General features: G+C 43.9%; 1 protein-coding gene and 1 long non-coding RNA gene across 2 annotated transcripts; one reads left to right on the forward strand and one right to left on the reverse strand.

Annotated features, from left to right (window-relative positions):
* The first annotated feature begins 2,348 nt into the window (after positions 1–2,348).
* Positions 2,349–3,070, forward strand: LOC119770326. The gene is made up of 2 exons (XR_005278780.1): positions 2,349–2,665; positions 2,785–3,070. It is a non-coding gene; the product is annotated as an uncharacterized LOC119770326 (long non-coding RNA).
* A 21,267-nt stretch (positions 3,071–24,337) lies between these two features.
* LOC119770135 lies at positions 24,338–25,137 on the reverse strand. The gene is made up of 4 exons (XM_038264485.1): positions 25,057–25,137; positions 24,924–24,985; positions 24,633–24,866; positions 24,338–24,577 (listed from the first exon to the last, which is right to left on the reverse strand). Exons 3-4 carry the CDS (start codon positions 24,810–24,812, stop codon positions 24,443–24,445), a joined length of 315 nt encoding a protein of 104 aa, XP_038120413.1. The 5' UTR covers positions 24,813–24,866; positions 24,924–24,985; positions 25,057–25,137; the 3' UTR covers positions 24,338–24,442.
* Between the last annotated feature and the right edge of the window lie 1,975 nt (positions 25,138–27,112).

The following is a 27,112-nucleotide window of genomic DNA, read 5'->3' on the forward strand; positions in this document are numbered from 1 at the left end:
GAAAAGCAGCTGGCCTGGAGCAAGGAGTAGCCCAAGCGGAAGCAGGCCAGCCGGAATATTCTGGCCACAAGACCCGGAGTGGCCAGAACCCTCAGGGGTGTTCCGATGGAAGGCCATATGAGATTGGACAATATGGGTATCAAATTTCTTGGATTTTGATACTGGTGATGAAAATGGCCATTTTGCCAGTATTGGCCACAACCTGGAGTGGCCGATGCCCTCAGGGAGGTTGTCACGGGTGGACATTCAACGAACCAAACGATTTTGGGCAATATGGGTATCAAAATTCATGATTTTCAATACTGGTAATGCAAATGGCCATTTTGACAGTATTGGTCACAACCTGGAGTGGCCGGTGCCCCCAGGGAGGTTCTCCCGGGAGGACATTTACCCAACCATACGATTTTGGGCAATATGGGTATCAAACATCTTGGTTTTTGGTACTGGTACCGTAAACCGGGGTGACTTTGATAGGATTTCAATTTGTTTGTAGAATATTTTCCAACAGTAAAGGTTTTTCTCAAGATTATTATTTTTATAACATGTACAGGGTAGGCCACACAAAGTCCATGCACTATTTCGGAAAAAAGTTTTTTCAATAATATTTAGAAAAATATTTACGTTAAAAACTCTTAGTTTCAATTCCGGGTTGACTTTGACAGTCATAGTTTTTCTTGTTAAAATCATATTTAAGATGTTCAAACTTTATTTGTATGCTAAATGTACCATCACAGAAGTAGCTGATATAGTTTTTAAGAAAAAAAATCAATGTTTATATTTAGTTAACTCAGTGTTTAAGCTTTTAGCAAAATACATATAAATTTTAGGTAAAATTGTCAAAAGTCGGAATTTTGCCTGAAACTTGTTAAAACTATTTTTGTTTATAAAATTATCGATTTATATTGCATTTTAAACTGAATTCGAAGCACGTATCACAAGTTTTCACATTATACATGAAATTTGTTCAACTGAAATCGCCTATAAATTTGGAGTTTTTTTAAGAGGCAGTTTTTGTAGATTCTGCTCGGTTTGTTCTGGAGGTCGTATCGAGGTGCTCCGATTTGGATGAAACTTTCAGGGTTTGTTTGTCTATACATGAGATGAACTCATGCCAATTATGAGCCCTCTACGACAAAAAGAAGTGGGTTAAAACGGGCCTTGAAGTTTGAGGTCCAAAACACATGAAAAATCTTAAAATTGCTCGCATTTCCGTAAAACTTCATCAATTCCAACTCTCTTAGATGCATTCGAAAGGTCTTTTGAAGAACTTCAAAATGAGCCATAGACAACCAGGATTGGTTTAACTTTTTCTCATAGCTTTTGCAAATTACTGTTAAAAATGGATTTTTTTAAAACCTTAATAACTTTTGGCAACAGCTTCCAACACCCATACTCGCATAAGTTAAAAGATAGGTAATTTTATGCACTTTAAGCCTATGGTATTTACTTTTTGGCCAAACACAGTTTTTCTCATAGTTTTTCAATTTTTCTAAAACAAACATTTTACAACGTTAGTTTTTGGCCTGTAGGCCGCTATATCGGAGCACCTCGATACGACCTGTTTCACATCGGTGAAAAACTCGCTCTTAATTGTGTTTCAAAAACACATATTATTTATTATTTACAAACTTTGTTAACCTTCTCCTAGTGGAAAATTGTCCTAATAATCTGAAAATGCAATCCATTTTCCGATTAAAAATCATGTTCATTGAGAAAATCATGACACTTTGAGAAGTTTAAAATAATGACTTTCATCAACATTTTCTTAACTATAGTTAACTAACTATTTAAACTTGTCAAAATTTTATGAAAAGTTCTTCTTGAGGTACTTTGAACACTTCTCTACCACGGTCAGTATGTTTCTAAACCATTCCTTACGTATTTTAATTGTACTCTTCATTTTGCGGAATAATCGCAAACCTATCAAAGTCAGCCCGGCTATCAAAGTCATGACACTTTTTATGTTCCTAAAGAGTGTATCATCAAATGTTTTATTTTCATTTCTATTTGATATTTTGGACTAAGCAGAATTTCGAAAATTAATTTATTTGGGACTTTGAAAAATTTCGACCCGTCTATCATGAGATGATATTTTGCTGTTTGATGAAGTTTTCGCTGGACTTAGACAAATTTCGAAAGCCAAATTATTTTGGGACTTAGAAAAATATCGACCTCTCCATCATGAGATGATATTTTCTAGTTTTATCTTGTTTTCGCTGGACTTAGCAAAATTTCGAATGCCCAATTATTTTGGGACTGTCAATTATGAGATGATACAATTATTTTTCATCATGTCTTCGTTAGACTTTTCCACTCCTCCGCAAAATGCCAGTTTTGTTAATGGAATTTTTATTGAGTTTTTTTTCACTTTAATTGACTTTAAATACACTACCCGGTCACGAGATTTTCTGGCAGAAATAGTTCTGCTAGAATCCTGCTAGAATGATTTTGGCAGGCATGTAAGAATTTTGTTAGAAATTTACTAGAATGTTCTAGCAGAGCGAAATCTGTAAGAATTCTGCTAAAATTTTACGGGAATGTTCTGACAAGACATTTTTCGCCATCCTGGTGGTGGCGAACAAAAGTTTCGCCAAAACCGCGTGTTTACCGGCGATCTTTCTTTCTTTCTGAAATCTGGGAGGAGAAAGGTGTTCTCGCGATTCTGGTAAGTTGGTGCAAACGAAATTAAAAAATGCAACTTTTTGGATATCATGCTTGGTTTGGTTTGGTTTTGGAGCCGTTAAAATCTTCATAATAAATGTTTCTTTTTATTTGTTTTCCCAGGGATCTTCAAAGATGGCTGAAATCCATGGATTCACCGCAGATCATGCACAAAAACAAAAATGCGGTAGTTTGCCTCGATTATGTCGCAAGCATCGCAGGAGAATGTCGGTCGATTCCCTTGCCGATGCATGGCCACGCAATCGGAACCGATGGAAGCCAGTAGTGAACATTCAAGGAAGACTCGTCGCATCGCACTTAAGGAAAATACCGGGATTTGTACTGTGTACTTTGTGAAGTGATATGAGTGATAACAAAAAACGATGTTGAATAAATATACATTTACCAAGATAATTACTGAATATTTATTTGTTTTTTTTTTCTACTTAATAATTCTAGCAAAAATCTAGCAGGATTCTAACAGAATTCTCTGCCATCACATTCTAGCAAAATTCTTACAGAATTCTAGCAGCGGGCCTGTCAGAATAGTTCTAGCAAAATTCTAGCAAGATTCTAGCAGAACCGGTTGATTTCGCCGGCTCCTGCTAGAACCGGTTATTGCATTTGAGCTAGAATTCTCTGAGAATTCTTGCACAGTTCTGGCAGGATGATGGCATAGTTCTAGTAAAAATATTTTCGCTCTGCTAGAATTTTGTAAGAATCCTGTGAGAACGCCGTGACTGGGTAGAATTTCATCGAAAAGCGCAAAAATGAGCCCGCGCGCTCACTCTCTCTTTCTCTTCTCTCTTCTTTCGTTCACTGCTCGCACGCAACGCGCGAGACATGTCGTGACAGGATTCGGAAATCGGCAGACAGCCAGCTTTTGCGTTCGTGGCGGGCTGGTTTATTTACGTTTTCGCGCAGTAGTTTTCCGCGGATAAATTTTAGTCCGCGAATCGCCGCGGGTTGTAAGTACGTTCTGTGGCGGAGGGAGTGTGTGTTCGTTCGTTCCGTGGCGTTCGGGAGCTGCGATATATTGTGGTTAAGTGATTGCTTCTGTTTTGGTGGCTGAGGGCGAAGAAAAAGTTCAGTTTAGTGTTGGCGGATGCAAGGAATGTTCATGCCAAGCAGCTGCCCCCAGAAGAGGAATCCTCTTGCCCTCAATGTCACTTGGCCTCCTTCCTCGTCCTCCTCCTGCAGGTGCTGTCTTGACACGGATCAACGCCGGAACTATTTCGGTGAATTTGACAGGACACGGAAGTTCTCGGTGAAGGAAAACACAGCTTGTTAATTTTATTTTGGTTTGGTGTCGCATGATTGGAATCCTGATTTGTGGGAGAACATTGTTTTCGTGAATGCGCGATTGTTTGCGTGTGTGTTTGTTTACGTTTGTTGTATTCTTGGTGAACGGGTGATTACAACTGGATGAAATTTTCTTGGTGTTTCCGGAAGGGGTGAGCGAGAGAAAAACTGAAAAATCCGCGTTGGTGCTGGCTGCGGCCTGCGATTGTTCAAGTGACTGTGCTTTGGGGTTTGTTTACGTTTTTAATTGATGATTCTGTGTGGCAGGGGCAGGGACGTGACAATGTGACATTGCTTCTATCCTTTAGGGGTGTCCGTGACAGAAGGAAGAACCTTTCTCTGGTTATTTCGGAGGAGGTAATCTATTGGGCGACTCGCGAGCAGTTTCCCGGTGAAGGTGGAGGAAGGAGTCCATCTGAATCGGTGGTACATGCTGGTTCTAAATACTTAGTAGGATGAAGTATTTCAACGATTTTTTGACTCAGATAAGTATTATTTGCTTTCCTTTTCTATTTTTTTTATAATATCATGTTGGATTATTTGATAAAAAAAACCCTGGAAATTCTGTTGAAAATTGATACTTTATGTTTTGTTTTCTTTAACAGGACCACAACCTGGGCATGTTTCGGGACATTCAGCATCTGGCATTTTGTTTAATTAGACAAATTAGCTGCGATGCAATCGTGCTTTGGTTGGATGGATTTGAAGAGGATTAACCAGGTATGTACGAAAAATATTATTTGAAAGTGAACCTATCACTGTTCGAACTTCATTTTGTTACTTTTGCGAATATAAATATTTTTTTTTCAAACCAAATCAATGTAGTCATAAATTTTATATTAATTGAATTGAAACACCAAGATATATTGATCACAGATGGCTTCGAAAATCTTTTTCTGGGAAGTCACTAGAATAACAACCTGGACCTGGAAGCAGATGGCCTGGAGGCTCAGAAGCAGTTGGCCGAAAAACAGCTGGCCTAGAGCAAGGAGCAGCCCAAGTGGAGGCAGGCCAGCCGGAATATTCTGGCCACAAGACCCGGAGTGTCCAGAACCCTCAGGGGTGTTCCGATGGAAGGCCATACGAGATTGGACAATATGGGTATCAAATTTCTTGGATTTTGATACTGGTGATGATGGCCATTTTGACAGTATTGGCCACAACCTGGAGTGGCCGGTACCATCAGGGAGGTTCTCCCGGGAGGACATTTACCGAACTATAAGATTTTGGGCAATATGGGTATCAAACTTCTTGGTTTTGGTACTGGTAATTACAATGGCCATTTTGACAGTATTGGCCACAACCTGGAGTGGCCGATGCCCTCAGGGAGGTTCTCCGGGGATGACATTTACCGAACCATAAGATTTTGGGCAATATGGGTATCAAAATTCATGGTTTTCAATACTGGTAATGAAAATTTTCGCTGTGAAAAGAAATGAATAATTAAATTGCGCAAATGGCGCGAAATGGAATTTTACAGTTTGAAAAGAATAACTCTTTCGTGAGAATTCGTGAGTCTTGAAAAAGACTATTTGGTTTTTGGGTTTTGCCTTCCTCACTGAGGTAAGGCTATAATCCTGCTCTAAAAATGAACTTCGTATAAAAACGTCGTAGACCCACCTTCATGTATACATATCGACTCAGAATCGAAAACTGAACAAATGTCTGTGTGTATGTGTGTGTGTATGTGTGTGTGTATGTATGTATGTGACCAACAAACTAGCTCATGTTTCTCGGCACTGGCTGAACCGATTTGACCCGAACTTGTTGCATTCGACTTGGTTTAGGGTCCCATAGATCGAGTTTTATACAGATTGAAGTTTCGATAAGTAGTTTAAAAGTTATGTATAAAAATGTGTTTTCACATATATTTGAATCTCACTTAACTGTATGTAAACTATGTCCGGGTCCATCATCCGATCCATCGTTGGTTAGGTTATCAAAAGACCTTTCCAACGAGTGCAAAACATTGAAGATCTGGCAACCCTGTCTCGAGATATGGCCCCTTAAATGATATTGATGTACTTTTTTGAAGCCGGATCTCACTTAAATGTATGTAAACTATGTCCGGATCCACTATCCGACCTATTGTTGGTTAGATTATCAAAATACCTTTCCAACGAGTCCAAAACATTGATGATCTGGCAACCCTGCCTCGAGATATGGCCACTTAAGTGATATTGATGTACTTTTTTGAAGCCGGATCTCACTTAAATGTATGTAAACTATGTACGGATCCACCATCCGACCCATTGTTGGTTAGGTTATCAAAGGACCCTTCCAACGAGTGCAAAACATTGAAGATCTGGCAACCCTGTCTCAAGATATGGCCACTTAAGAGCGAGTTTTTCACCAATGTGTAACAGGTCGTATCGAGGTGCTCCGATTTGGATGAAACTTTCAGCGTTTGTTTATCTATACATGAGATGAACTCATGCCAAATATGAGCCCTCTACGACAAAGGGAAGTGGGGTAAAACGGGCTTCGAAGTTTGAGGTCAAAAAAACACAAAAAATCTTAAAATTGCTCGCATTTCCGTAAAACTTCATCAATTCCAACTCTCTTAGATGCATTCGAAAGGTCTTTTGAAGCACTTCAAAATGTGCTATAGACATCCAAGATTGGTTCGAATTTTTCTCTTAGCTTTTGCAAATTACTGTCAAAAATTGGTTTTTTAAAAGCTTAATATCTTTTTCCAACAGCCTCCAACACCCATACTCCCGTAGGTCAAAAGATAGGTAATTACATGGACTATAAGCCTACGGTGTTAACTTTTTGGCCAATCGCAGTTTTTCTCATAGTTTTTCGATTTTTCTAGAACAAACATTTTACAACGTTAGTTTTTACCCTGTAGGCCGCCATATCGGCACTTTTGGTCTCAATTTTGTCATATTCGGAATCCTCGGACAATTTCACGTAAGTTAGAAGTATTGGAGTTGTAAATTTTATTGGAAAAATTGCCATTTAGAATGAATTAAAATATTTTTAACAATTTGTTGGATTAGGGGTAAAACAGGTTTTCGCCTACTTGGTACAGCATTTGACGTATTGATCACAGGGTAAATAAGATCTATTTCTTTTTTCAAATATGTTTTATTTAATTATTTTTTAAATCTAAATTACAACTCCAATACTTCTAACTTACGTGAAATTGTCCGAGGATTCCAAATATGACAAAATTGAGACCAAAGGTGCTGTGGTAATGCTACAGGCATAACCATCATGACGAAGAACTTCGGACACAAAAGTTAATTATTTTTTTTATAGTTTTATTATTTGCGTTTCTTGGCCACAAAATCAATCATGAAACGGTTATTTCTTAAGATCTATTTATTTCTGCTCTAAGATCTTATGGTATTTCTGCTCTCAGATCTTATGGTATTTTGACGTTGGATAACGTCTAAAGTTTTGAAACGCTTCACAGCTAATCGTAATGTCAAGATTTTCGTGCCAGTTGATTTGAAATCATTTCATCAATTAAACTTTTGGCATTGAACAATTTTTAGAAATATTTTGAAATAATAAAAAAGCCATTATCAGGACTCCAATTCATTACAGAGAGCCAGTCTGAACCATGTGTTAAAGATTCAACAAATTTTAATCACATTAAACAATTTATTCCCACACATAACAAGACTTTTTTCTCGTTTTGACGTTTCTACGGCGTTCTCTCTGCCTTCCTACGGCATTCGCCACCTAGATTTCTTCGTTCCACGAAATCCCAAAACGAAAATCTATTTCATTTGCGTACTCAAATCACAGGGACGACACAGCGGCAACAAAGATAGCTGAAGGCGGAGAAGCATCGCGGCGAAGGGGCAGACCAAACCTGGAAGGGTTCAATGTTGTTCGCGATGGGGAAATGTTTTGGCAAGGCTCTTGCCAGCCATCGGCGACAGCCAAGTAAATTTCAACAGCAAGCATTAAAAAGCCCTTTTAGGGCTCAAATTGATTACGAAAGAGTTATTCTCAATTTCAATAATTTCGCAATTATCGATTTATTACCCCCAGTGATTTATTACTCATATTGCCAAAAGTTCAAGATGGTATGTCAGAGACATAACCGAAAGACATAGGACCAAACATTTTGAATGAGTTTTGGATTGCTAGTGAAATCTGGGATAAGATTATTGTATTTTGTTTCATAGATTTGTCGGCAAAATTGTCCTAAATGTTCCCCAAGGTGAACTTTCCATGAGGGCACCGGCAACTCCAGGTTGTGGCCACTACTGTCGAAATGGCCATTTGCAGGTTCAATATCAAAACAATGAATTTTGATACCCATATTGCAACAACCCGTATGTTTCGGTTAATGTTACCCTGGGCCCAAGAGGAACCTGCTTTGAGGGCACCGGCTACTCCAGGTTGTGGCCACTACTGTCGAAATGTCAATTTTAGTTCAGTATCAAAAACCATGAATTTTGATACCCATATTGCCACAACTCGTATGGTTCTGTAAATGTCCCCCGGGCCCTGGGAGAACCTGCTTCGAGGGCACCAGCCAGTACAGGTTGTGGCCACTACTGCCGAAATGGCCATTTTCATGTTCAGTATCAAAACCATGAATTTTGATACCCATATTGCCAAAACTCGTATGGATCTGTAAAAGGCCCTCCGGGCCCTGGGAACCTTCTTTGAGAGCACCGGCCACTTAAGGTTTTAGCCACCACTGCCGAAATGGCCATTTTCATGTTCAGTATCAAAAACCATGAATTTTGATACCCATATTGCCACAACTCATATGGTTCTGTAAATGTCCCCCCAGGCCCCGGGGAAACCTGCTTTGAGATCACCGGCCACTCCAGGTTTTGGCCACCACTGTCGAAATGGCCATTTTCATGTTCAGTATCAAAAACCATGAATTTTGATACCCATATTGCCAAAACTCGTATGGATCTGTAAAAGGCCCTCCGGGCCCGGGGAACCTTCTTTGAGAGCACCGGCCACTTCAGGTTTTAGTCACCACTGCCGAAATGGCCATTTTCATGTTCAGTATCAAAAACCATGAATTTTGATACCCATATTGCCACAACTCATATGGTTCTGTAAATGTCCCCCCAGGCCCCGGGGGAACCTGCTTTGAGATCACCGGCCACTCCAGGTTTTGGCCACCACTGTCGAAATGGCCATTTTCATGTTCAGTATCAAAAACCATAAATTTTGATACCCATATTGCCAAAACTCGTATGGTTCTGTAAATGTCCCCCCAGGCCCCGGGGGAACCTTCTTTGAGGGCACCGGCCACTCCAGGTTTTGGCCACCACTGGCGTAAACAAAATCTTTGAACGAATTGGGGGAAGCTTCCTGACTGACCCGGCTGTGCATCCCGGGGCCGTGACCAATTACACGAGCTCGTAGTAGATTCGTTGTACTAACCCATACAACAGGGCTACAACAATTTTCACACAGTCTACTAGGTTAAACGATTTTACTCCACTGCCTAAAAGTTGCCTCCGCTGGCGGTTTTGCTCGTCCCCGGGTGTATCTGTAGTTGGTCGCAGTCTTTGATGGCCTTTTCAGGTGACGAATTTAGATACATCAATCGAACATCCGTGGAAGGGAAACTCGACGCATCGAACCCAATCAGCGTGTACCATGAAACGGGAGTGTGTATGTATGGTGTGTCATTCTACGGCATTCGCATACAATTTGCCCTCTTCGGTGCTCCTCTCCGATTCTCTCTCTCTCTCTCTAGAAAATAAAGGTAATTTTTCAGAAGAAATCTTTCTCCGGAAGAGAGAATTTGGGGCTCTCTCTCTCCCTGCTGCTGCTGCTTCACCCGTCTGCGGCTCAGATATTATGAGCCGACCCGACTTGTTCAGCATCTCGGCGGCAACTAAGTGGAGTGGAAAGGGTAGAACGCATTTTTATACTTCTACTTCGCTATTACTTCCCCTCTTTTCACAAGCACGCAAAATTTTTCCTCATTTTGCCGTTCCTACTGCATTCTCTCTGCCTTCCTACTGCATTCGCCACCAAGATTTGATCGTTCCGCGATAATATGCCAATACAAAAATCTATAAATATAGGTCGATTTGTCATTTTCGCAATCATTTCACTCTCGACTTTCAACGAGGAAGGGACGACGCGTCAGCAAATGAGGAAAGGTGAAGGCGAGAAACAGACACGGTAGTCTCGAGCTGGGCCGCAGTTCCCGGTCGGACGAGTCAACCAAACCGGGAATACCTGACGGCGGAGATGCTTGAGCTGAGGATAAAGTTGAAGCGTTCAACATCGTTTCGATGGGGCTTTTTCTGAGCCAGTGTTTTTTGAAGGCTGTTGCCAGCAATCGGCGACGGCTCCAAATTTTCGAAAAAAGTTATTCTGACTTGTACATTTTTGCAGCAGGCGATTTTTCCCTCTCCGTGCTTACACACACACACACACACACACACACACACACACACACACACACACACACACACACACACACACACACACACACACACACACACACACACACACACACACACACACACACACACACACACACACACACACACACACACACACACACACACACACACACACACACACACACACACACACACACACACACACACACACACACAAGCGCGTATGACATTCTACCACACAGAAACAGTGGTTTCATGCTAACTCTGTGGTGAAATGATTTTTATTCGATCTTTTTTTAAATTTTTAGGGAACATTCTTAGAGGGAAATTTTGAAGGAACAACTCTTTCGTGAGATATTTGGTGGCCCTGAAAAGGGCCACACACACACACACACACACACACACACACACACACAAGCGCGTATGACATTCTACCACACAGAAACAGTGGTTTCATGCTAACTCTGTGGTGAAATGATTTTTATTCGATCTTTTTTTAAATTTTTAGGGAACATTCTTAGAGGGAAATTTTGAAGGAACAACTCTTTCGTGAGATATTTGGTGGCCCTGAAAAGGGCCGTTTGTTTATCAAATCTTCCGCGAGGTGTAGTGCATCATTCGGGCCGCTTCTCCGGTCAACGTTGAGGAAGATGTCCATGGCTTTGGTCTGGGTCAACCTGCATCAGCACCACGTTCCTAAGTGCTACTTGCGGCGGGGCTTTTGCTTCTTGTCCGTTACACTTGCGATGGTGGAGGAGCTGCTCTTCTTCTTTTCCGATGGTCTGCAGTGGCGATTCGTTCCGAAGTTCCGATCCTTCGGGGTGATGGCGGCCAGATTCGTTTCGTCAACCATCGGACGGACCGCGGGCTTGGCCGGTTTCCTCTCTCCTTCGGAACCTTGGCCTGTGGTTTGCTTCTCCTGCGGTGCAGCGGTTGTTCTTCGTTGTTTGTCCGTTGGGCTGCCTAGGGAAATTTTCGCCTTCTGCGCCCTCTTCTGCTGCAGCTGATGTGGCCTCGACGACGATCCAAAAATTATGAGCTGAAGTGGGGCGCAGCAGGCTGATATTTTTGGACTGCACGCGCTTACACTCACACACACACATATGTAATCGCTCGTAAATTTCGAGGTGATTCTGATAAAGTTATCTAAGCCCGCTCTCACGCACACTAGCACGCCATTTGTTTTGCTGGACTGTACAAAATTTAACCTCAATCTTTTTCGTGTACGTACACGCAATACTTGCGCACGTAGATAACTCTATTCCGAGGCTGGATTTAATTTCATTTCCGTTTTGCGTAACCGTGCAGCAACATCACAGAGGAGCAGCTACATTTTGATACCTTTAGTGCCCCAACTCTTATGGTTCCGCCAATTTTAAATTTCATGTCCAGTATCAAAAACCCTGAAGTTTGATACTTATATTGCCGCAACTCGTATGGTTCCACAAATGTCCCCTTATCGGAACATCCCGGGGCCTCCGGCCACTCCAGGTGGTGGCCACTACTGCCAAAATGTCAAATTTCATGTCCAGTATCAAAAACCCTGAAGTTTGATACCCATATTGCCCCAACTCTTATGGTTCCGCAAATGTCCCCTTATCGGAACATCCCACGGGCCTCCGGCCACTCCAGGTGGTGGCCACTACTACCAAAATGTCAAATTTCATGTCCAGTATCAAAAACCTAAAGTTTGATACTTTTATTGCCCCAACTTTTATGGTTCCGCAAATGTCCCCTTATCGGAACATCCCCGGGGCCTCCGGCCACTCTAGGTTGCGGCCATTACTGCCAAAATGTCAAATTTCATGTCCAGTATCAAAATCCCTAAAGTTTGATACCCATATTGCCCCCACTCTTATGGTTCTGCAAATGTCCCCTTATCGGAACATCCCAGGGGCCTCCGGCCACTCCAGGGTATGGCCACTGCTGCCAAAATGACAAATTTCATGTCCAGTATCAAAATCCCTTAAGTTTGATACCCATATTGCCCCCACTCTTATGGTTCCGCAAATGTCCCCTTATCGGAACATCCCCGGGGCCTCCAGGTGGTGGCCACTACTGCCAAGCGCTTAGTGGCGCTTGCGAGAGGAGCTGAGCTCCTCTCGCTTCGGTGGTAGACCACCGACTGAAGCCAGCCTTCCGATTTCCCGTGGTTTTGTAGGGAAGAGAGAAGGCTGGCGCTCGCGAGAAGAGCTGAGCTCCTCTCGCTTCGGTGGTAGACCACCGACTAAACTAATGCTGTGGAGGGGGTGGCGTTTATATTTATATCAAAACCGTCGGCCGCGCTGCTTCTGTGATTTTCCCCTCTGCTTGGGGAAGGCGTTTCATTTTTCGGTTTCATTTCGCTTCGCGAAATTTTGGATTGCTACCCTGTATAGAGCCCTAAGACGAAGTTCTTCGTCAAAAGTGCCGTCTTCTTGGCCTGCAGGGCAAACACTAACGTTGTAAAATGTTTGTTCTAGAAAAATCGAAAACCTATGAGAAAAACTGCGATTGGCCAAAAAGTTAACACCGTAGGCTTATAGTCCAAGTAATTACCTATCATTTGATCTATGGGAGTATGGGTGTTGGAGGCTGTTGCAAAAAGATATTAAGGTTCTAAAAATCCATTTTTAACAGTAATTCGCAAAAGCTAAGAGACAAATTCGAACCAATTCTGGATGTCTATAGCACATTTTGAAGTGCTTCAAAAGACCTTTCGAATGCATCTAAGAGAGTTGGAATTGATGAAGTTTTACGGAAATGCGAGCAATTTTAAGATTTTTGTGTTTTTGACCTCAAACTTCGAAGTCCGTTTTACCCCACTTCCCTTTGTCGTAGAGGGCTCATATTTGGCATGAGTTCATCTCTAGTATAGACAAACAAACGCTGAAAGTTTCATCCAAATCGGAGCACCTCGATACGACCTCTAGAACAAACCGAGCAATATTTACAAATACTGCCTCTTAAGTGATATTGATGTACTTTTTTGAAGCCGGATCTCACTTAAATGTATGTAAACTATGTCCGGATCCACCATCCGACCCATTGTTGGTTAGGTTATCAAAATACCTTTCCAACGAGTCTAAAACATTGAAGGTCTGGCAACCCTGTCTCGAGATATGGCCACTTAAGTGATATTGATGTACTTTTTTGAAGCCGGATCTCACTTAAATGTATGTAAACTATGTCCGGGTTCATCATCCGACCCATTGTTGGTTAGGTTATCAAAAGACCTTTCCAACGAGTCCTAAACATTGAAGGTCTGGCAACCCTGTCTCGAGATATGGCCACTTAAGAGATATCGATGTACTTTGTGGAAGCCGGATCTAAAAACCCGATTTAATCCGATTAAATCGGGTTTAATCGGGCAAGAGAATTTATTTTTTCTTCAAAATCTCTCAGCTATTTAGTAATTTTTAGGTAACAAGTTACAAGCTAAGCAATTTTAAATGCTCAAATTTTTTATTCGGGTAATACTTTATTGTACGAGCAGTTGTATAATGAAAAGTTTTTCTCATTTTGTTTAGAAAATCATTTACTTTTGGAAGAAAAGTAGGAAACTGAAAATGAGTTTGAAAACTTTTAAGTGACAATGCTATATTTGGATTAATTTTTATCAGCAATTATTTTTTCAATTCGGAATTGCATTTTCAATTCTAAAAACAAATTTTATGCTTCAATTTGTTCGATATTTAATAAATTATATTTATAACAAGTTGAAAAATCATTCCATCTTGGAACGGTTATTTCAAAGGACGGAGTTTAAAAAAGAACCGCGGTTCTTTTTTGTGAGCCATGGTTCGTTCGCTCTTTTTAGTGAACCGGTTCTTTGAGCGGCTCGCTCTTTTTGCCCACCTCTAAAAGAAACCGAAAAGCTACGATATCTTACATGTTGTAGGAAACATCGGTAGACAAGCTACTACAAACGAGTATAAGTCGAGCCAGCAAATATATGCGCCAGCATTCTCGCGCCAGTATTCGAAGCTCAACTTGACAACTTGTCGACTTGGCGACGAAGCGTCGAAAATCGGTGCAGTGTGATTTTTTGACGATTTTTCCGATTAAAATTCATGCTGAATCGACATATTTACGAAGATGCAAATGACGTCCTGGCTTAAAGTAAAACCTATACCTTTCTTTAGTAAGAAAGGCAAAAAAATCGTTCTAAAATTAATCGGGATTGCCGATCGATGTCGAATTTGTTTCAGATGCTCACTCATGGTCTGTACTATGAATGTAGCAAGAAATTTTGAATAAAATCAGAAATGAAAAATGTTGGCGAAGGTCACCAGGTGGGCTTTTACCTTTTTTTAGGGATTTTTTTCTTATGGTAGGTCAATCAAACGGCTCTAACTCCAGAACCATATTATGAATCTGGATGAAAATTTGGGAGGTTGTAGGGCTCGAAAAATGCAATTTTTGAGATAAATAAAAGATATGAAAATGAAAAAATTGACCATATTTTCATTTGAAAACTGTGTATTTTGTTGAAAAGTTTGGCCGCATCCGAAAACAGATGGATATTTCGAAATTTGCGCGACAACTCGCCCAGGTTCAGCACACTAGCTTTCATCTGCATTTAGAAGAATCGAAATCGGATATATGGGAGCTGAGAACGGCGCGACACAAAATTTAGCAAAATTTTACCACATACGAACATCACTCGACCTCCACGGAATTTATTTTCTCAAAATTCGAGGGTTGGAGATAGACGAGTTCTGTCAAGGTGAATCGATAGAGCGTCGAAAATCGGTGCAGTGTGATTTGTTGACGATTTTTCCGATTAAAATTCATGTTGAATCGACATATTTACGAAAATGGAAATAACGTCCTGGCTTAAAGTAAAACCTATACCTTTCTTTAGTAAGAAAGGCAAAAATAGATGAAACTTGTGTACAGCCATTGTTGTGAGGAAGGCTCCAACCACATAGGTGGATTAAGTTAGTTTTTTTTTGGTGGTGTTGATCCGGAACGGTCCGTTGGCCACGGATTTCTGGCAGCCAATCAAATCCTCCGCGGATTTTTGTGGTGTTCTCTTTGTGCTATGTTCGTGTTCATGTTCAAGTCATGCATGCAGTGGGGGGGTCATTGTGGTAATTAATATTATTGCGCGTCAGTATCGTGTGGGCAGCAGGGCCAGGAAGATGGTTTTATTGTTGTGTTCGTTTTGTAATGTATTTGTATTAAAATCTAGCATGGCTTTTTGTGGTGATGGTATGGTTTTGGTGGTGGTGGTGGTGGTGTTAAAAAAACAAACGTTCAATTTACTAACATTGAGTCCAAAACCTCCCTACAAACATCTATACCACTAGGTGACGTAGAGATCTCTGCGCATTCTAGATAGATGTTTACTAACATACCTTCCAATCCCCGAGGTTGACAAGGTACCGGCCAGGAGCCCTTATCTTACTGGATAGTATTACACGCTCATCTAAAGAGGAAAACATGGTATCTCTCGTGTTGGAATATTGTAACCGGATGAGAGTCTAGTGCTATCATACGTTTAATTACAGTTAAACAGCAAGATAAGCGTTGTGCAGCCATCCGGAATTGTGCGACCTTTATTGCTAATGCTAATGCTAATGCAAGAGCGGCACCCCAAAACAAAATGGCGGTCTGCTGCTCTTGAAGAAAATTTTCGCTGTGAAAAGAAATGATTAAATAAATTGCGCAAATGGCGCGAAATTGTTTTTTAATTTGAAAGAATAACTCATTCGTGAGAATTCGTGAGTCTTGAAAAAGACTATTTGGTTTTGGGTTTTTGGTGGTGTTGATCCGGAACGGTCCGTTGGCCACGGACCACAGCTCCACGGAAATGGTCCTCTCCTGGGGGTTTTGATCCGGAACGGTCCGTTGGCCACGGATTTCTGGCAGCCAATCAAATCCTCCGCGGAAATGGTCCTCTCTGTCGGGTTTCGTCCAAACGTGCCGGCCATTTCGTCCTCGTCGATGTTGTTCATCCAACTTGTCAATCGCAACTGAACCTCGACCCAGCGAGAGGGCGTCGGTCGCGCAATTTTCGTTTGCCATTGCGCGTGTGTGTGTGAGAGAGAGGGAGAACACATGGCGCGATGAATTTTGCTCTGCAAGAGCGGCACCCCAAAACAAAATGGCGGTCTGCTGCTCTTGAAGAAAATTTTCGCTGTGAAAAGAAATGATTAAATAAATTGCGCAAATGGCGCGAAATTGTTTTTTTTTAATTTGAAAAGAATAACTCATTCGTGAGAATTCGTGAGTCTTGAAAAAGACTATTTGGTTTTGGGTTTTTTGGTGGTGTTGATCAGGAACGGTCCGTTGGCCACGGACCACAGCTCCACGGAAATGGTCCTCTCCTGGGGGTTTTGATCCGGAACTGTCACGTTGGCCACGGATTTCTGGTTGCCAATCAAATTCTCCGCGGAAATGGTCCTCTCTGTCGGGTTTCGTCCAAACGTGCCGGCCGTTTCGTCCTCGTCGATGTTGTTCATCCAACTTGTCAATCGCAACTGAACCTCGACCCAGCGAGAGGGCGTCGGTCGCGCAATTTTCGTTTGCCATTGCGCGCAGGCTTGCCACAAATAAAGATTTTTCAGCACAGGCCCGAAACACAAACGAATTTTTTTTACAGTTAAAATAAATTTGAGCAGTTTTTGTTAAATTTGCCAAAAAGATAAACATTGTTAGCATCTTTTGGCATGTTCAGTTTTTGGTAAGAATATTATTCTTTAAAGTCTTTTTTTTTTCATAAAATTATTTTTATTAGGTCCTTTTCGGTACTGGGACCTGGTTAGGACCGAGTCGGCTTTTGTAATTACATTTGTCTTAATAATTACAGAGGATCTTGTGTGTAAATGTTAGTGGGAGGGGAGCCGATTACCCGCGGCCTACTCGGGGTTAGTAGGGAAGGAATTGATGTTAAAGACAAGGCGTGGGAAGGGAAGGGGGATTGTGTAGGGGTCTTGGTTGGCTCTGCTGGCCTTTGCGTTTTGTCCTCAGCCGCAACTCGGTGTCCAGCTGTTGGGGCGTTCTTGCTTTGCTTCCGGTGCAACCAGAAACGACGGCTTTGTGCGAAGGCGAGTTATACTAACTGAAGGAAAACTAACTGGAAGAAAAACTAAATAGATATTTTTGAATCTAAGAGGAACTGATAGATCGGATAGAGAACATCAAGGTCTAGTTGAGATAACGCGTCTCGCATCGGAATTTCTGGTGGTCTTCCTCGGGCCCTGAGGGTATCTTTCAACTTAATTCTGTGAACATGGTGATCTGGACACGCCCATACGAGATGGTCGATGTCCTGATAACCCTGCCCACAGTCGCATAAGTTCGTATCACTCATGTTGATACGGTAAAGATGAGCCTTGGACGAGTAATGGTTCGACATAAGGCGGGACATCGTTCTGATGAATCCACGCGTCAAGTCCATTCCCTTGAACCAGGCTTTTCTTTGCACCTTAGGTCGTATGGAATACATCCAACGTCCTTTGGTGTCGTCGTCACATTGATTTTGCCAATCCAGAAGCGCACGCTGCCTCGGAAAACCGTAGCATTCTTGTAGGCTAATTGGCCTTTCAAAAATGTCTCCACTCTCAGCACCCTTCTTGGCGAGCAAGTCCGCTTTCTCATTACCCGGAATCGAGCAATGAGCGCGGACCCACACCACCGTGATGCTGAAGGACTGAGCCGCCAGGTTGTTTAAAGTCTTGCGTATTTCCGTGAGGAAAAACGCAGACTCCCTGGTCGGCTTCAGAGACCGGATAGCCTCAACAGAGCTAAAGCTATCGGTGAAGATGAAGTAGTGGTCAGGTGGCATGGTCTCGATGATTCGCAGTGCGCAGTAAACCGCGGCTAACTCTGCGACGTAAACCGAACTCGGGTCCTTCAGCTTAAAGAACAGCTGATAAGATTCATGATAAACACCGAAGCCCGTACAGCCGTCGAGCTTGGAGCCATCGGTGAAGAATCTGTTGTTTGGAGGAACATGGTTGAACTTTGATGCGAAGATCGACGGTACAACTCCCCGCAAAGATGGTTTGGGATACCGCGAGTATCAGCTTTCATGGACGTGTCGAAACCAATCAGGGTGCTACTAGTTAACGGAGGCGTGCGCTGTACCGTTGTGCTCGGGCTCCACTCCCACGATGACATAAAGTCATAATATAGAAGCATGCGCCAAGACTCAACGTGAAGGTTCAGCAACGTTTCAAAGTTGTCAATTACCAGTTTATTCCTGTAATCACACCGGATCAGGAACCGGTAAGACAGTTCGTAGCAACGAGTTCGCAGAGGCAACACTCCAGCCAAGACCTCGAGGGTCATGTTGTGAGTTGAGTGCATGCAACCCAAGACAATGCGAAGACTTCGGTACTGTATCCGCTGGAGAACCAACAAGCGTGATTTCGCAGCTGTTTGGAAGCAGAAACTGCCATATTCCAGTACCGAAAGTATCGTTGTCTTGTACAGTCGAAGCAGGTCAGAAGGATGAGCACCCCACTGGTTGCCAGAGACGCTGCGCAGAAAATTAGTTCTTTGCAGGCACTTTTGCTTCAGGTAGTTAATGTGCTTCCCCATGTTCCCTTCTGATCAAAGATGGTACCCATGTACATGAAGTGGTCCGACTGCTCGATAGTCTTTCCCGAAGAGAAAGATTGAGCTGCGGCGGTTCATGCTTCCCCGTAAAACGACCAGTTCCGTCTTCTCCGGAGAGAATTCAATACCCTTTCCAACTGCCCAATGGGCCAATTTGTTCAGGGTATCTTGCAAGGGTTCTAGCAGATCGACTTCCTTCTTGGCAGCGATTGAAACCACTGCGTCATCTGCGTACTGTATAAGGGTGCAATCTCCGGTCAAGCAATCATCGATATCGCTGACGTAGAAGTTATACATGGATGGGCTAAGGCGTGAGCCCTGTGCCAAACCCATGTAACTTATCCGGTGATTGCCAGATCACCTTGCACAAAGTGCATGTGTTTTTCTGACAACAGGTTGATGAGGAAGTTGCACATCGTCGGATTGAGACCGCTCCGCCGCAGCTTTACTCCCAACACCTCGATGGAGACTGAATCGAATGCACCCTTGATGTCTAGATAGACAGAAGCCATTTGCTGTTTTTTTACCACGGGCTATGTCGATTCCTGTGGCCAGCAAGGCTAGACAGTCGCTTGTTCCCTTGCCTCTCCGGAAGCCATACTGCGTGTCTGACAGCAAGTGCTCTCGTTCCATCCATGGTTCGAGGCGGTCGAGGATCATCTTCTCCAGCAACTTGCGTAGACACGACAGCAAGCTGATTGGACGATACGAGTTGTGGTCGGACGCCGGCTTACCGGGCTTTTGAATGGCAACCACCCGGACCTGTCGCCATTCGTGTGGAATTACGTTCTGCTCCACCAACGTGTTGAACAGTTTCAACAGGCGCTGCTTGGCGACGTCCGGAAGATTCTTCAGCAAGCTGAACTTGATCTTGTCCGGACCAGGAGCAGTGTTGTTGCCCGTCAATAGAGCTATGGAGAGCTCTACCATCGAGAAGGAGGATTAGAATCGCTCCCATCAACAACGTCGAATGATGATTGTGTCGGCACCGAGTCCGGGCACACCTTCTTGTCGAAATCCAATATCCACTTGTCCGATTTTTCCACTCTCGTTCGGAACGGAACCTCTACGCATGGCCCTCGCAACGCGCCACAGAGTGCTCATGGACGTATCTGCTGGTAGTCCTTCAACGAACTCCCGCCAGTACATTCGCTTCTTCCGCTTCAGAGTATTACTGTACCTGCGATCAAGAGCTCTGTACTTTTGGAAGTTCGCTCGGATTCCACACTTGCAGAAGTCCACATAAGCTTCAGACCTGGCCGCCGAGAGATCCGTACACTCCTTGTCCCACCAGGGAAGTGGAGGGCGCGTTCGGATGTACGGTCCCGGGACAGGTTTCGTCTGAGCTTGTATCGCACTGTCATAGATCAAATTAGCCAGAAACGCATATTCTTCAAGCGGTGCCAATCCAGCTCGCGACTCAACTCCAATGGAGACTGCCTCCGCGTACTGTTTCCAGTCGATATTTCGCGTCAGATCGTAAGGCATCTCCACCGTTGTCGATTGCTGTGGGCCATGGCTAACCAGAATAGCGATCGGCAAATGATCACTGCCACGAGGATCTTGGAGCACGTTCCAGTCACAAAGAACTGCCAGACTGTTGGAACAGAGCGACAAGTCGATGGCACTCGCCTTCGTACCGGACGTGGTTGGCGTTGGTGGTGTTGCAATGCGCGTAACTTGCTTGTCCCTGTTTAGGAGGGTCATCTGGAAGTCGTCGCACAGTTCATGAATCAGATATGCTTGAGGGTCTGTCTTGTGACTTCCCCACTCGGTGCTGTGAAGATTAAAGTCACCCAGAACCAGTCGCGGAGCCTGCAACAGCTCAAGCATACCCCACAACTTTTGTCGAGTTAACGACACCTGTGGGGTAGACGGACACAATGCAAATGTCCAGTCCTCTGATCCTGGCCTGTACTGCGACTGCTTCGATTCCTCCTAGCTTCGGGAGCGTGACCTTTCTAAAAGTGTGGCATTTCTTGACCCCAATCAGTACGCCTCCACCTCTATTTGGTCCTGCCCTGCTCTCTGTGATGATGTTGTACCCCCGGAAAGCTGGCGTCTAATCTCCGATAAGAAACGTTTCGCTCAGCGCAAACACATCACAGTCCCGTTCGAATGCGAATTGTTGAAAATCGTTTAACTTGGGGGTTAAACTTCTACAATTCCATTGTAGAAAGGAGATGTCGTTTTTCGTTTTTGGTGTATTACCCATCAAAGGAAATGAACGACAAGAGGGGCATCGTGCTAGCAAGCTGTTTCCCGATGTGTCTAGCGAGAGGCTCAAACCGCTTTATGATTAAACGCGACGATTCACTCACAAAAGAACACAGCCATTCCACGATTGTGGAAAAAGTAAGGACTCCCTTGAAGGCATCGGTGATCGGATTCGGTTGAGGAACCGTTTTTGGGGGGATCTTTGGCAGCTTGGGAACGGGCTTCAGCGGCTTGGGAACGGGCTTCGGTGCCGGCTTCGGAGCGGGCTTACCCGACGGACCGAAAGGAAAATCCTCCTCAAAGTTCAACGAGTCACTTTCCTTACCCTTGCCGCCAGCGGCTTTTTTGGACTTGGAAGCCTTGTTGCGCTTCGGGTTTGGCCCGGAAGAGTCACTTTCCTCGTCTCTCTGGAAGAGAACTTCCACATCGGATTCCTCGTTCTCCGAATCTTCATCCGCCAAAGGAACGAAGCGATTGGGGTGGGTCACCTGACTCAAGATTTCCGCGAAGGACTTCTTGGAGCGTTCCCTCAAGGATCGCTTCATCTTGTCCTCACGCTCCTTGTACTTTGGGCACTGCCGAGTTTTGTGCGGTTCCCCGCCACAAAGCAGGCATTTTTCAGCCTGCTTTTGGCAATCCACGTCCTTGTGGGGGCCGGCGCACTTTGAGCACTTGCTCTTGTTGCTGCAGTAGGTCTTGGTGTGTCCCAACTGCTGGCAGTTTTCGCAGCTCATCACTCGCGGAACGTACAATCGAACTGGAAGCCGAAGCTTGTACAGCTCAATGTAGTCCGGCAGAGCTGACCCTGCAAAAGTCACCCGGAACGAGGCAGAAGGAATGAACTTCTTCTGGCCACCCTCGGTGGTGACGTTGCCCAGTTGCCGGCACTCGAGTACCTCCACAGCTGGAAGTTTAGGGTTCTTGAAGCGTCCCACCGCCCTTGAGAGGTCGACAAGCGACAGACTGTCATCGGTCACCACGCCGTCGATTTCGACTTTGTGGGCCGGAATCCAAACACGGTACTCAATGCTGAACCGCAGATCAGTTACGATCTGATTCGCTTGCACCGCAGAGTTCACGATCACGCGGAGCTTACTCTTGTTCAGCTTGGTACATTCGACCACCCCAGGATAGTGCTTCTGCAAATCCTTGGTGATCTGTACAAAGTTTAACGGCTTCTGTTTGGGCCGTTTGCGATCCCTCTTGATACTGACGAGGACGAGGAATCGGTTTTTGAGAATGAGGATTCAGGGGCGGAGGGGGATTTGGATCCGGATTCGGCACCGGTGTTTTAGGAGGAATTGGATTTGGATTGGGAGGAATCGGTTCTGGAGTCAAGGGAGGAATCGGGTCTGGAGTCAAGGGAGGAATCGGGTCTGGAGTCAAGGGAGGAATCGGTGGTTGAGGGGGAACCGGATTCGGATCTGATTTAGGACGCTTTCGCTTCGTCCTCTTAGACCCGACCGAGGATCCCCTTTACCGCCAGCATCCTCATCCTTCAGGAAGTGGTCCCGGTTGGTGGTGTTTGAAGGAACTCCCGGAACAGAGTCCTCCATTTCCACGTCCTCGTCACCCTCAAGGGTTGAATCGAAGTCGAATTCCTCATGTTTCGACTCGGTCGGATCCATGTTTGCGGAGAAACGTGATAAACTAAACGAAAATAAAAGTGATGAAACTAATCGCAAAAGTAAAAAAGGAGAAAGAAAAAAAAAACTAACCGAAAAAAAAACTATGAGAAAAAAAACAAAACGCTAACAAAAAACTCGCCTTTCGCACTCACCGCCGAACTGGCCGCACTGGCTGCCGCCCGCAGCGGGATGCGCGGGAAGCTCGTTTGCGCGCGCTTGTTGTTGTTGTTGTTGTGCTGCCTGCTGCCAGCCACGTAAACAACGGGGGTTGTCTCCGACCTGGCCTGGCCGAAAACTGGTCCGCCGACCGCAGTCGACTCTCCGGGGCCGATTCCACCGGCCAACGACCGTCTCTCGCCTCAGCTGCCTCCGCAGCCGCTGCTGCTGACTCCTCCTGCTGCTGCTGCTCGGATACGGGAACTCGTTCCTTCTCCGCCGCTGCACCGCCGCCGTGTCCACGACGACCAGATTGTGGCCTCTCTGACCACCGGAACGGGCTTGTCCGCTCGCACACGCCTCGGAATCGCCGTGAAAAACGCGCCAAACACACCGCGAAAAAACACGACTACCCGCTGAGACTTTTGCCGATTCTTTAAAGTTATACTCGATTGAGTGTTTGGTATGTGCCAAAAAAATCTGTATTTGTGGCAAGCCTGATTGCGCGTGTGTGTGTGTGAGAGAGGGAGAACACATGGTGCGATGAATTTTGCTCTGCAAGAGCGGCACCCCAAAACAAAATGGCGGTCTGCTGCTCTTGAAGAAAATTTTCGCTGTGAAAAGAAATGATTAAATAAATTGCGCAAATAGCGCGAAATTGATTTTTTTAATTTGAAAAGAATAACTTATTCGTGAGAATTCGTGAGTCTTGAAAAAGACTATTTGGGTTTTGGGTTTTTTTGGTGGTGTTGATCCGGAACGGTCCGTTGGCCACGGATTTCTGGCAGCCAATCAAATCCTCCGCGGAAATGGTCCTCTCTGTCGGGTTTCGTCCAAACGTGCCGGCCATTTCGTCCTCGTCGATGTTGTTCATCCAACTTGTCAATCGCAACTGAACCTCGACCCAGCGAGAGGGCGTCGGTCGCGAAATTTTCGTTTGCCATTGCGCGCGTGTGTGTGAGAGAGAGAGAGAACACATGGCGCGATGAATTTTGCTCTGCAAGAGCGGCACCCCAAAACAAAATGGCGGTCTGCTGCTCTTGAAGAAAATTTTCGCTGTGAAAAGAAATGATTAAATAAATTGCGCAAATGGCGCGAAATACCCGGACAAAAGCTGACAGTGGATTTACAATGTTTTTCATTGTTACAAAACAATAGCTTTTGCTGTTAAACCAACAGCGGTTTTACAGTGAAGTTTGTTGTTCAACAACGTTTGTCATTGTCGAAAGGGGGGTGGTTAAGCGTATTCACAACGAACTTTTTTTGTATGGGAAACAGTGGATTTTATTGTTATTTTGATGTAATTTCTGAACGTTCTTAGAGCTGTATTTTACAACCATTTACACCATTTTTACAATAAAAAGCATGGTTTTAAGATAACAGTGCCGTACAGCATTTCTACAATAAAAAACGTTGTTTTTTTTCAAAATTCGTTTCTTCATACCAAAAAAAAAACAAGTTCTAGAGTTTACATTATTTATTTAATACGATTGATCGGTAAGTGTAGGCACAAATGGTGCTCGTCAGTTATGATCAGGAATCAGTTGAAGACATTGTTTCCATGGGCTTCCTTCAGAACCTGAGCCTTGCGCAAATTCTGAATTTTTTCTGCCAGTGCCTTGTTGAGTGTGGCCGCGTTGGCCTCGATGGATATCTTCTCATAGGCGTCCAGCCCCGCAACCTTGGCAACATGTTTCCTTGCCTTATCTGAAATTTGAAAGGTGTTCTAAAAATGTGTATAACATGAAATAATTAAACTTACTATGGATAAACCGCCGTCCCCCTCCTGACTGTCGTCTTCTTCGTCACTGGTCATTAGAGACAAGCTACCGTTCTTGGTGGCAGCTTCCGGCACGGCCGTCACACTCAAATTCAGAGGGTTCTTGGAGGTCGACGGTCCCGGGCAGTTTTCGATAAACGCGCCACTTGGTATGGACACCATTTCCAAACCATTCTGGCTCAGGCTTATTCCGGATTTCTGAAGCTTTTCGTCCAGCTGAAAAAAAAAACATAAATTAAATTTATTTTAATTTTAAATTCATCTCTCTCTAACCTTCAGTTTAAGCGCAGAATCGTTCACCGTTTTGGCCGCACTTTGCTGTTTTTTCTGACGTTCTGTTAAAATAAAAAAAAGAACATCAGTCTTAGGAACACTTTTAGGTTAGGTTTGGTTTCAAAATTTTCACCTTGGGGCTCCGCCCCCGCCTTCCGGGAACGCTTCTGTTGAGCACTTTTGGCCGTAGTCTTCACTTTTTTTGGGTTTTCTGGAAAGATAAATAATAAACATTGAATCTAAAACTAATTTGCTAAGTTACCTTTCTTCGTTCGGCCCATTTTAACGACGAAAAAAAAAAAGGTGCAGGTGGTTATGTTACACATGATCAGTATGACAAAGAACTTAGCAGAAAAGCTTTTAAAATTAAGTAATATTGTTGAATTATGCGTCAGATAAAATCAAAACATTATTGGATTTATAATTTCGTTTAATTTCTCTTTAAGCTCCGTATTAAAAAACCATGATATCTCTATAATTCGATGTTTGTCCCCCAATCGGAACAATCGTGAGGTAGCGGCCTCTCCAGATTGTTGCCACCTTTTACGAAATGGCCAGTATTGTAAACCATGAGTTGTGATACCCATATTGCCAAAACTCGTTGGTTCAAAAGATGTCTTCCTGGGAAAACTTTCCTTTAGGGCACCGACCACTGCAGCTTTTGGCCAACTTTTTCTAAATTGCCATTTTCATTACCAATATCAAAAACCATGAAATTTGATACCAATATTGCCCAAAATCGTATGGTTCGGTAAATGTCCTACCGGGAGAACCTCCCTGAGGGCACCGGCCACTCCAGGTTGTGGCCAATACTGTCAAAATGGCCATTTTCATCACCAGTATCAAAATCCAAGAAGTTTGATACCCATGTTGTCCAGTCTCGTATGGCCTTCCATCGGAACACCCCTGAGGAATCTGGCCACTCCGGGTCTTGTGGCCAGAATATCCCGGTGGCTCTCAATTATTCTGGCTGGCCTGCCTCCGCTTGGTCTGCTCCTAGCTCTGGGCTAGATGCTTTTCGGCCAACTGCTTCTGAACCTCCAGGTCTTCTGCTTCCAGGTCCAGTTTGTTGTTTACTCCTCGGCGTCCAACGATAGAATGATTTCCCAGGGTTGACCAAGCGGGCTTATATTGGCTTAGAATGGAGACGGATGTCCCGCCCCTTTGCGCCGGTTATCCCATTCCTACGTCATTCGCTTTATGATGCACTGGTGGGAATGGGAAGTCGTAAAGGCAGCATTTTTGCCAACGATTTTCATTCCATCGTCATCGTTCGAACCGACAACATCGTAGCAGCAGCAGCAGCAGCAGCGGAAAAAAATCAACGACTGGAGGAAATCAAGAGCAAGCTCCGAGAAGAAGAAACACGCCAGCGTGTGCGTGAAATTGCTGCCAAAACGACGTCGAAGGAGAAAAACAAGGCCTACTTGGATGGACGCTCGAGAAGATGGCCACAAAAATCAACTTCTGCTGCAATTTAACAAAATGGCGCTTTTCAGCGCCAACGAAAAATTCACGAAAGAGTTATTGTTTCAAATGATTCATGCACTGCTGTTGGTGCAGTTTTAAAGCTTTTGACGCTTGGCGTTTAAATTAATTTAAATATTTCCTCCAAAATTTTCATTTTAAAATAATTTAACGAATATTAACAATTTTCGCTTGCAAGTGTCCACGGTCAATCGATCGCAGTTGGCCTTGAACAAGCAAGCGCGTGCTTTGACCCACGCAAAAAATCTTTCCGCTCTCTGATTGGCTGTTTTGTTTTGCCGTGGAGTCGTGAAGGCAGCATTTTTGCCAACGATTTTCATTCCATCGTCATCGTTCGAACCGACAACATCGTAGCAGCAGCAGCAGCGGAAAAAAATCAACGACTGGAGGAAATCAAGAGCGAGCTCCGAGAAGAAGAGCGTGTGCGTGAAATTGCTGCCAAAACGACGTCGAAGGAGAAAAACAAGGCCGACTTGGATGGACGCTCGAGAAGATGGCCACAAAAATGAACTTCTGCTGCAATTTAACAAAATGGCGCTTTTCAGCGCCAACGAAAAATTCACGAAAGAGTTATTGTTTCAAATGATTCATGCACTGCTTTTGGTGCAGTTTTAAAGTTTTTGATGCTTGGCGTTTAAATTAATTTCAATATTTCATCCAAAATTTTCATTTTAAAAAAAATTAACGAATATTAACAATTT

Source organism: Culex quinquefasciatus, chromosome 3 (assembly GCF_015732765.1).
Source record: "Culex quinquefasciatus strain JHB chromosome 3, VPISU_Cqui_1.0_pri_paternal, whole genome shotgun sequence".
Lineage (NCBI taxonomy): Eukaryota > Metazoa > Arthropoda > Insecta > Diptera > Culicidae > Culex > Culex quinquefasciatus.